Source organism: Oratosquilla oratoria, chromosome 20 (genome assembly GCF_046742065.1).
Source record: "Oratosquilla oratoria isolate Oo_2021 chromosome 20, ASM4674206v1, whole genome shotgun sequence".
Classification (NCBI taxonomy): domain Eukaryota; kingdom Metazoa; phylum Arthropoda; class Malacostraca; order Stomatopoda; family Squillidae; genus Oratosquilla; species Oratosquilla oratoria.
In genome coordinates, this window is record NC_134796.1 from 38886291 (window position 1) to 38898434 (window position 12144).

At 40.4% G+C, this 12144-nt stretch overlaps 2 protein-coding genes across 2 annotated transcripts; both read left to right on the top strand.

The window, feature by feature from the left end:
- The first annotated feature begins 3844 nt into the window (after nucleotides 1–3844).
- On the top strand, nucleotides 3845–6726 carry LOC143036263 (neurotrophin 1-like). Its single transcript, XM_076203511.1, has 2 exons — nucleotides 3845–3868; nucleotides 6073–6726. Exons 1-2 carry the CDS (start codon nucleotides 3845–3847, stop codon nucleotides 6724–6726), a joined length of 678 nt encoding a protein of 225 aa, XP_076059626.1.
- Nucleotides 6727–11037: 4311 nt separating this feature from the next.
- On the top strand, nucleotides 11038–11931 carry LOC143036264 (neurotrophin 1-like). The gene is made up of 2 exons (XM_076203512.1): nucleotides 11038–11055; nucleotides 11281–11931. Exons 1-2 carry the CDS (start codon nucleotides 11038–11040, stop codon nucleotides 11929–11931), a joined length of 669 nt encoding a protein of 222 aa, XP_076059627.1.
- The last annotated feature ends 213 nt before the right edge of the window (nucleotides 11932–12144 follow it).

A 12144-nucleotide genomic window follows, 5' to 3' on the forward strand; every position in this document is an offset into this window, starting at 1 on the left:
ATATGTATATATATAAATATATATATAATATAATATAATATATATATATATGTATATATGCATATATATCGCTACTGACCAAGAGAAAATCCCAGTAAGGTTAAGAAAGAGCGTCTTCATTCCCAAAAAATCAATGTATGATCTGCGATTGGACAAACTGGCATATTTGGACTTTTTTTTTTTTTTAAGGAAAGTATCACAAGTGAAAGATATCTTAAAATGCTGTGTGACGAGTTATAGCCAGATGTAATAGCTAATGGAAATGAGGACACAATTGTCTTTATTTAAAATGGCTAAATGAAACTTTACGAGGATGACAGATGGGTCGTGCGACTTCCGATACGTCCTGGCCTTCTCGATCCCCCGACCTCATTCCCCCGACCTCATTCCCTGCGACTTTTTTTTTCTGGGAATTCATCAAATCCGAATTTTATGAGACGCAACCTGATTTTAGTAAGACCTTAAAACAAAAAATTACTCTAGGTTCCAATGAAATGTCAGTCAGTATTAGATATAAATTGTATTGGAGTACAGAGAAAGGCTTACTATTCCTGCTGAAAATAGTGGACATCATAGGTATTTTTTACAATGTGAAATCGATAAATACTATACTGAAAAAATGCATACTTTTATTGAATAAAAGCTCAAGTAGGTTTGTTTAAGTTTTAAAATAAAAAGTAATGATTTATTCAATGGTTTGCACACACTTGAGACACCATATACAGTATATTTGTTTTGTTCTGTCAAGCTGAAATGAAGAGTCCTTCTTACGTAAGACAAACAAAACCTTTTGGATTACTACAAAACTCCTTATCAAAAAAATCACAATAAACCCGTCTTACTAAACCCTGTTGAAGTACTGAAAAAACAGAAAAGAAAAGAAAATCTACAACAACAAAAAATTAGTAGACCATAGTAGCACCTAATCAGTATGATCAAGCTGATTATATTTATTTCAGACTTCAATTCACAACTACATTCATTCCAACATATCAAAAATTCACACGCACTTCTCGCCAAATACACAAACTTACCAAGTTGGACTAAGCAACCATGATGAGGTACAGAGAATGTAAAGTTCCTCAAGGAATAGGGTGGTCCTGCAGAGGACCATAAGGCTGAAATACATATGATTGACGTTCCTAGAAAACAAAAGAAAAAGTTCACAATAAACACGTTGACCTTCCACAACGGACATCCAAACGTGGCCCGAGATATACCAGAAGGATGCAAATTAATATCTTATAGTTCCTGTTATATCCATACATATTCGTTGGCAAAGAATCACTTAAGCCAAAAGACAAAACTATTTTACACAGAAATATTTTTTCTTAAATTACCAACGAAATTCGCAAGAGATTCGTTGGAAGAAGAAACAAAAAAGCATTATTTTTGACAACAACATGACATACTTGCTATCTACAGAAAACGAAAACCTTTGTATACCAACTGATACAACGCCCAGAACTAGCCAGACTTATGAAATGCTGTTAACCTATGTCTTCTCTCTCTCTCTCTCTCTCTCTCTCTCTCTCTCTTCTTCTTCTTCTTCTTCTTCTTCTTCTTCTTCGTTTATTATTAGAGAAGAGATGGGAACATCTCAACTTCCCTATGTCTCAAGAGCATAAAAGCGTCTAGGACCAGCCATGATCGAATTTGTATCAACGTGACCTCTTGACGCTTTCAGCCCAGGGTACTGCCCTCAGCTAAATGAGGTGTAAAGTAACGTCTGTTATGTGACCCTTCTCAGAAAAAGGGATAATTTAGAGTTAGGTCAACTCTCTGTGAGAGAAGGCAAGTGGAACACTCTAAAAGAGTATAACCGTTGTGTCAGCAACCTCTTCCGTACCGAGTGTTGCACTTTCCAGAGCGATAAGGATGAGTACTAATATCCTAAATGGATGGGAGATAGGCTGCAAAATAACATCGGAATAAAAAGAGAGCTTTATATTGGGAGCAAAAATGGGGAAAAATGCCTTGGCTCTAAGTATAACGAAATGGTTAGACTGGTTAACAAGAACATGCTCATAGCGAAACGCAATTACGAAATTAAGGTTGCCAGACAAGCGAGATCTGACTAAAAAGACTTCTTTCATCTCTACAAAACTAAGAATTGGAAAAGGATAGACCCAATTAAAACCTAAGAAGGTGTCTTGATAAATTTGGAGAAAAAAATGAGCTAGGAGATTTATAAATGTTTTCTCGCGGTATTAACAAAAGAGAGGATAGATATGCTATATGACTGTGACCAAATCTTTATTTGGGATGAGGGAAGTAGACTAACTAGCATCAACATTAGCAACAAAGAAGTAGTCAAACAGACTGGTAGACCTAAAGCTACAAAATCCCCGGGTCTAGACGATTTTTACCCGTGAGTGCTAAAGGAGTGTAAATTTGAAATCTGCGACCAATTAACTTATGTATTTAGTAAATCGGTAGACACTGGTTTCGTGCCTACCCCTTTTGGGCAGGGAAGTGTTATTCTTGTTTTGAAAAAGGAAGATAAATTTTCTATACACAACTACAGGCCAATCAGTTTGACGTCGGTTGTAGCTAAAATGCTGGAATCAATAATAGCTAATAGAATCAGAGGTTACAATGAAGATATAATTTGATTCATGACTCACAGCATGGGTTCACCAAGGGTAGATCATATGTAACTAATTTTTTATCCTTTTACAATAATGTCCAAAAAGAGGCAGATAACAATGATAGTTACAATGTTATTGACCTTGATTTACCAAATCGTTTGACAGGATACACCATCAAAGACTATTGAATAGAGTCAAAGCCTATATCATAGGAAGAAAATTGTTAGAAAGGATAAGAACATGGATTAGTGAAAAAAAAAATAGTGGGTCACCATTAATGGTGTAAAGTCCAAATGAGGTAATGTTACTAGTGGAGTTCCCCAGGGCCGGTTTTAGGTTCCCTATTGTTCATTATGTATATAAACGACTTGGACAATGGGAATATAAGTGATTTTAGTAAGTTTGCGGACGACACTAAGATAGGACGGCATGTTAGGTCCGAGGATGACGGCGGAATACTGCAGGAAGATCTTAACAGATTTTTCACATGGTTGGTGAAATGGCAAATGAACCGCAATATCTTAAAGTGTAGTGTGTTAAAGGTAGATTCACACAACCCAGAAAATAGGTATAGCTTAAATAACACAAATTTAGAGAAAACAGGATATATAAAAGCCCTGACCTTGAATCCAGGAAACAGTGTGTTGGTGTCAGGAACAAATCTAACAGAGCATTAGAATTAATTGCTAGGACGGTTACAAACAAAAGTGCATATGTAGTTATTGAACTATCTGACAGTAGTTAAACCCACCCTTGACTATGCGGTACAGTTTTGGTCTCCGTCATAGAGAAAAGGTGTTAATTCACTAGAATCAGTTCAGAGGAGAATGACCAAAATGGTACATGGGATAAGACATTTACCTTACGGAGCTCCGTAATCGTCGCAAAAGCGAACGCGGAAGCGAACGCGAACCCGAACGTGAACTCGAAAGCGAACGCCAACGCCAACGACAACGACAACGACAACGACAACAACGCCAACGCCAACGCCAACGACAACGACAACGACAACGCTAACGCTAACGCTAACGCTAACGCTAACGCTAACGCTAACGCTAACGCTAACGCTAACGACAACGACAACGACAACGACAACGACAACGACAACGACAACGACAACGACAACGACAACGCCAGCGCCAACGCCAACGCCAACGTCAACGCCAGCGCCAGCGCCAACGCCAACGTCAACGCCAACGCCAACGCCAAAAGTCAACGCTAACGCCAACGCCAACGTCAACGCACACGTCAATATGAACGCGAACTTGAACATGAACGTAAATTTGAGGATGAACATGAATTTGAATATGTATGGGTATTTCCCTGTGTGTGTGTGTGTGTGTGTGTGTGTGTGTGTGTGTGTGTGTGTGTGTGTGTGTGTGTGTGTGTGTGTGTGTGTGTGTGTGTGTGTGTGTGTGTGTGTGTGTGCGTGTGTGCGCGCCCGCGTCCGTGTTGCTTAGCATCAGCCGCGGTCGACAGGAATGCATAAATATAACAGCTTGCTCTGAAAAAGTTACTTCATAACACTGTTCTCCAACTGCGCATATTATCTAGTTTAAGTTTCATTTATATATATATATATACATATATATATATATATATATATATATATATATACAATAAAACACCAATAACGTGGGTTAAAAAATGCCTGAGCACCCACCATGACAAATAAACTAACGAATCAGAGCGCTTTCGTATAGTTAAATCTAAAGTGCTCATACATAGAAGGAATAGCAACAAGAAACATGGTGCAGAATATATGACTGAGACATGAAGAAGGAATTCGAAGAGGTAGTGGAAGAGGTACACGTGATTTTACTGCCGTCTTGGTAACCAACAAGCATTGTACTATTGCTTACAACTAGTATATTACAATTTAAACAATTTTGAAATTTCTTGGCAGACATAACTATCTAGTTTCTACAAACCTTGGTGGAGATTGACATTTATTCCCTCACTAGATTTGATCAAACTACATTCAATTAAATTTCTCTCTGTGGTGTTATTGTTATAAAGTATGTGATGACTTTAGCTATATCCCAGTCAATTAGGTGGTCAAAATTGTTCATAAGGTTGAATATACCGCTAGATTGGTTTCTTGTGTTGATTAATTCGTGTTTTGAGTGTTTTAACAGTCTGACCAACATAAAAATGATAACATGATTTACAAGGTATTTTATACAAGCATCCTTTATCACTATTGACGGAATTATTTATGAGCAATCGCCTTACAGTGTTCTTGTTGTTAAAAACTACATTAATGCTAAAACTACGTAATAAATTTGGGATGCCTTGCATGTTCTCTTGGTACAACTAACACGTTAGTCTTATCAAAACTTTGAATTGACCTGAGGTTGTAAAAGATTCTTTTGGCACAATTATAAGCTGTATCAAGAATATATGTAGGGTATCGCAGCTTAGTACCAATATCGTAAATACATCTTCTTTTGTCATTGATGTACTCTGGCCTGCAAATGCGCAAAGCCCTAAGAAACATCGAAGAAAAAACATCGTTTTACGCCATTAATGTGTGAGGATTAATAGTGTATATATGAACAAACATTGGTTGGTTTGCGATATACGCTAGACTTTAACTCAATTTCACGGCGGTAGATATTACCTGATGGCTTGAGGCAATTGAAACTTGTCCCGTTACGAGTAGTATTTGATTTGAAAGCATCTTCAATTTCACTGTTGTCACTTCCCTTTACAATTTCAAACGCTTGTATTAAGTCTTCACTGAGTTTAGGAGAAAAGGTTCAGATGTTTTGAATGTGTTTTTTTTTATGATTTGTTTCTTACATTCAGTATGAGCTCTGTGGCAAATCAACCAATTGATCAATTTATTAAGTTTTAGGGACCATACGGAAACAGCATATTCCAGGTATGGGTAGACAAGTTATCTATATGATTCCTTCGTCTTCCACTTCCTCCACATTCTCCTCCTCATCTTCCTCCTCTTCCTCTTTAACCCTTTTCTTCCTACCCAACTCTCCGTCCTTCCCACCCTTCTCTTCCTCCTCCTTCCACCCTTCTCTTCCTCCTCCTTCCACCCTTTTCTTCTCCCCCCTCTACTTTCGTTCTACTTCTAAGCCTGTCACTTTAAGTACAGAACACTAGGTAACAGCTGCGAGAAGTGAATGTTGTCAAGTATAAAAGAGCTGAGAGAAGGAGGGGACAAACACAGTTCCAACGACTCCTCCAGCCGACAGCCTAAGAACCACCACCATCATTATGACACCTGCGCCCAAGGTAAACAAGGGAAACGAGGGAAGTGGCAGGGATGTCGCCTTTTCTCATACGAAAAGTCTCTTTAAGGTACAGGGGAAGGAACCACTTCGACTCCTACCTGAAGCGTCCGTTTTTCTCTTTTGCTTTAGTGTGGAGGACAGAGGTAGGGAGTTTGGGTGTTGACCTCAGGCATTTATGGAATTCTGTCTTTAGCTCCTCATATATTAAATACCTTGATTGATTGCAGACCCCGCTGCTGCTGCTGCTCCTGGCCGCTGTCCTCTCCGCCGTAGTGGAAGGACAATATCTTCCGTCTTCCTTCGTGGCCCTCGACTATGGCAACAGCGCCCCCGCGACCCACCCAGCCTCTTCACCAGCACACTGCAACCCTAATTATCCAAGGTTTCCTCCCACTTGCGCACAAGGGTCTAACGCCACCTGGTGCCTCGAGGACGAGGAGTACCCGGCCAGCGAAATCCAGGCGGCCTTCAACCACCACTACGCCAAGGTCGTCAGCCTTTATGCCGACGTGACGGATCTCAACACCGCTCTCTCCGTCGAGAGACCCGAGACCCTCGAGGAGGAGACGTACCTGTGTCCTTCCGAGACCGCCTACATCAGACCCCTGCGGGTGCTGAGTGACTGTGGCTGGAAGATCATCGTCAACAACATCAAGGTCAACTACCAGGACTTCACGCAGACGACCCGCGTCGAGGAGTGCACCACTTCGGGTGAGGCCTGCCCCCTCGTGCCCCACTGCTACGAGACCAAGTGCCTGCAGAAGTCCGCCTACCACCGCTTCCTCGTCTACAACCACTACGACAAGTACTTCCCCTTCGAGATCCACACCTTCAAGCTCCCTTCCAGCTGCGCCTGTTTCATCAATGAGTTCCAGCTCTAAGCCTCCTCCAGTCAGGAGCCGATTCTCGCATCACCAGTCGAACTCCTTCTGAGGCACCACGGGTCACTTGTTACTTGTTGACGTTTTACCAGGGACTCGGACGATGGCGCCATTGCCACACCCTTTCTTGGAGTGTTTTTGGCTTCCTTGTCACAGTCCCGTATTTTTTCCTCCTAAACCACATTCACCCTCATCTCACGTTGACACCTCGCGAAGAAAGCAGTTCTCCAGTCATCTCGCAGCCATCACATAATCAGCCGACGACTATGGCAACTTGTTATGATCTATATCAGTTGTTCACACGTTTTCTTGGTTATTAAACGTCTTAGATTCAGAAACGACTTTCAATTTATTTTGGACCTGGGTTGTATTTAGCACGTTTAGATCATTTGTTCTGGTTGATGCCAGGTGGCTTTATTCAACTTGAAAGAACATCTGGTATAAAAAAGAAAGTAATATCTACATTTGCTCAACATCATAAGCTCCTGTAAATGTTATTCTCGTAACCAAGACCTAATTTTCATTTGACAAAAATTCCCGTTTCTTTTAAAGATTTCATAATCACCATGTGTTACATTCCATGTTTTCCTTCTCTTTACCTTGTTTCAGTTGACAGATAAAGACAAATTTAAGTTATTTGCATGAGAAGAGTATCATTTCCCTATGGTATGGTACGCCTATCTCGTGTACCTGGTAGAAAATCCTTACCAAGTACCAAAAGGGAAATAACACAAATGTTATGCCTTGTATTCTTTTCAGTCAGAGAGAGGATGAAAAACAGAAATTATCAAGAGACAACATTTGTTACTAAACACCACTGAGCTTGCCGTGGTATGGTTCTCTTGGGCACACTTGGAATAAACATTTCCGTGCTCAGTGCCAACGGCTGGTAGTATTCTCGTCATAATGCACCTATCAGAACATTTAGTTTTCACCGCGGTATGGGTCCCTTACGCACACTAGAGATGAACACTTCCGTGCTCAGTGTTAACGGCTGATACTATTATTTAAAGAATAGCTATCTTCCATAAGAATAGTTAGAATATTATAAGTCAATGTCATCACTGATCTCTTTATTCAAAATACCGACGATACTATGTACAACAATGTTAATGAGATTTTTTTTTTTTTTTTTTTTTAACAATAGCTTACAATCTTTGTACTATACCAACAGACACATAAGTGTCTGTTGGTGTAGTGGGCTAAGGCTCTGTGAAGGTAATCTTACGAGTGGCCGATAGCAGTGTGTTCGAATCCTGCATGCGACTGTCATAAAATTGTCGGATTCATGTCGCTGTTACTAGCGAATTTCTCTCATAGTTACAATGGCGAAAAGCGTGAAAGGGATTTGTTCCGATCTTTACCCCTTGCCAACTGGTGCACATGGGCCTTGTATAAAACAGGAATTGGGGTCGCAAAATAGTGATCTTTCCTATCCTCGGGAATCAGTTCGATTCCAGGTTATAAGGCTTTTAAGTGTCTGTTGGTGTAGTGGGCCAAGGCTCTGTGAAGTGGCCGATAGCAGCGGGTTCGAATCCTGCATGCTACTGTCATAAAATTATCGGATTGATGTCGCTGTTACTAGCGAATTTCTCTCATATACATATGTGTATATATTATATATATATATATATATATATATATATATATATAGCCTGCTTCTTCTCTTTTACACCCTTCTTTGCTTCCTCATCCCACCACTCACTACCCTTCCTTCTATTTCCTCCCGTCCTCCTTGTTCCACACACCATCTTTGCACACCTTATGACTCCCCCATTGAACCATCCCCATTCCTCTTCCACTCCTAGTTCTTCTCTATCCTTTACTCCTTCCCACTCCTCTCTCAGCTTCTTCTTATACTCCTTCTCCTTCTCATTTAAGCAGTTCACTCTAAGTACCTCCCTACCTTCTGCCCTTTTACTCTTTCTCCACCTATTCTCCACTCTCAACTTACCTTTCACCAAAAATTGATCTGATATTCCCCCACTCTCTCCCCTTAGAACATCTACACCCTTAACTCTTCCAACTATACTCCTGGTTACTACTATATGGTCCATTAACGCTATATCTACCACTCTTCCATCCACCACTCTCTCATGTATACTTATGCTTGACTTTCTTCCGGAACACTGTATTTCCTATCATCAACTCTCTTTCGAGACACATCTCCACTATCAACTCTCCACTACGATTGTTTCCTGGAACTTCGCACTTCCCAATCACTCCATCTATTAGGTCATTTTCTAGCCTAGCATTAAGGTCTCCCAACACAACTACATTGACATTTCTCCCTAATCCTTCTATGCACTCATTTAAATCTATCCAAAATGTCTCCCTTTCGTCTACACTCTTCTCACTACCAGGCCCATACACACGCATATATATATATATATATATATATATATATATATATATATATATATATATACATATATATATATGTAACTGAAGGTGGAGGAAGTAGACGAGGAATAATGGGAGAATTTTAATGTTTTAACATTTCGACCCACAGGGTCTTGATCACAAAGCTAACAATGAATTACAACATGGACATTTTATACATTGGCATATCATCTCTTGGGACGCCTAGGAGAGGTTGCTGTCACACTCATAACATTTGTGTATTTATTTTCTTTAACTATTACTAAAGCTGTGCCTTTTGCTAAGCTTATAAAACCTTCTCTATGATTAATGTTATTGTTGGTGTTAATATAAGCTGTTTCTATTGTCTTTCTTAATATTTTTGTTGAACCTTTACCTATTACAATTGTATTGACCCAGTCTGGAAGGTGGTCATACTTACTTATATGCCTTATAATAGAACTAGAAAAGATGTAGTTTTTTTCCATAATTTTTGTGTTCGTATAACCTTTTTTCTAGTCCACGACCTGTTTCTCCAAAATATGATGATAGGCAGCTTTTACATGGTATCTTATATACAATACTGTTTTCATTAGTTGGGTTATTATTCCTACGTGTGATCAAATGTCCCACTTTGCTACCCGATGTTCTAGCTATCATAATGTCTGCTTTTAAGAGAAATTTTTCTAGGTGTGAATTAATATTGGAGTTTGGAGCTGTGATATATCTTTTGTTGCATTTATTATTATCTTTGCTTCTCATACTTATTTCTTTAGTTTTTTTCTCAATTTACACACGAGAGCTTTTCTATATTTTAGTTTGTTGAAAGTTTCTGTGATATGATTTAGTTCATCCTCCAAAAAACCTTCACTACATAAGCGAAATGCTCTGAGAAAGAAGCCTGTTACTATACCTGTTTTGGTTCAATTATTGTTTCCCGAATAAAAATGTATGTCTGAGTATACTGTCGCTATACATCCATTTAAGTCCTATTTGTTTCCCTTACCAGGTTAGCACATTCAAAGGATTACTTCTATATAGGCAAATGTATGTGTATATATATTCACACATACATATGCATGTATATATGCACAAACACACACACACACACACACACACACATATATATATATATATATATATATATATATATATATATATATATACATATATATGCAAAATAACCACAGGCGAAGGGAAACTTGTAAGCAGTAAATACTTACTCTACAAGTTTTCTTTCTTCTGTGGTTATTTTGCATTTTTGTATTGCGGTGATGTGATTGCGTATACATATATGTGTATGTATATATATATATATATATATATATATATATGTATATATATATATGTATATATATATATGTATATATATATATATGTATATATATATATATATATATATATATACATATATGTACTGTATGTATATGTATATATATACTTTGTTTAGGAGAATAAGTTATGATGTTCTGGGCGTTTTTTGTATGATTTGTTTCATACATTTAGTATGAGTTCTGTGGCAAACTGACCAATCGGTGAATTTAATGAGTATTAGCGATCATGAGGAAACAGCATATTCCAGTTATGGGCAGACAAGTTATCTATATGATTGCTTCGTCTTCCACTTCCTTCACATTGTCATCCTTATCTTCCTCTTCTTCCTCTTTAACCCTTCTCTTCTTCCTCTTTAACCCTTCTCTTCTTCCTCTTTAACCCTTTTCTTCCCACTCTACTCTCCATCCTTCCCATCCTTCTCGTCATCTTCTTCCACCCTTCTCTTCCTCCCACTCCTATCGTTCTACTTCTAAGCCTGTTACCTTAAGTACTGAACACTAGATAACAGCTGCGAGGAGTGAATGTTGTCAAGTATAAAAGAGCTGAGAGAAGGAGGGGACAAACACAGTTCCATCGACTCCCCCTGCCGACAGCCTAAGAACCACCACCATCATTATGACACCTGCGCCCAAGGTAAACAAGGGAAACGAGGGAAGCGACAGGGACGTCGCCTTTTCTCATACGAAAAGTCTTTTTAAGGTACTGGGGAAGGAAGCACTTGGATTCCTACCTGAACCGTCCATCCTTCTTTTCTGGTTTAGCGTGGAGGACGGAGTGGGAAGTTTGGGTGTTGAGCTCAGGTATTTATGGAATTCTGTCTTTAGCTCCTCATATATTAAGTGCCTTGATTGATTGCAGACCCCGCTGCTGCTGCTCCTGGCCGCTGTCCTGTCCGCCGTAGTGGAAGGACAATATCTTCCGTCTTCCTTCGTGGCCCTCGACTACGGCAACAGCGCCCCCGCGACCCACCCAACCTCTTCACCAGCACATTGCAGCCCTAATCATCCACATACTGCTCCCACTTGCGCACAAGGGTCTAACGCCACCTGGTGCCTCGAGGACGAGGAGTACCCGGCCAGCGAAATCCAGGCGGCCTTCAACCACCACTACGCCAAGGTCGTCAGCCTTTATGCCGACGTGGCCGATCTCAACACCGCTCTCTCCGTCGAGAGACCCGAGACCCTCGAGGAGGAGACCTACCTGTGTCCTTCCGAGACCGCCTACATCAGACCCTTGCGGGTGCTGAATGACTGTGGCTGGAAGATCATCGTCAACAACATCAAGGTCAACTACCAGGACTTCACGCAGACGACCCGCGTCGAGGAGTGCACCACTTTGGGCGAGGCCTGCCCCCTCGTGCCCCACTGCTACGAGACCAAGTGCCTGCAGAAGTCCGCCTACCACCGCTTCCTCGTTTACAACCAGTACGACAAGTACTTCCCCTTCGAGATCCGCACCTTCAAGCTCCCTTCCAGCTGCGCCTGTTTCATCGATGAGTTCCAGCTCTAAGCCTCCTCCAGTCAGGAGCCGATTCTCGCATCACCAGTCGAACTCCTTCTGAGGCACCACGGGTCACTTGTTACTTGTTGACGTTTCACCAGGGACTCGGACGATGGCGCCATTGCCACACCCTTTCTTGGGGGTGTTTTTGGCTTCCTTGTCACAGTCCCGTATTTTTTCCTCCTCCTAAACCACATTCACCCTCATCTCACGTTGACACCT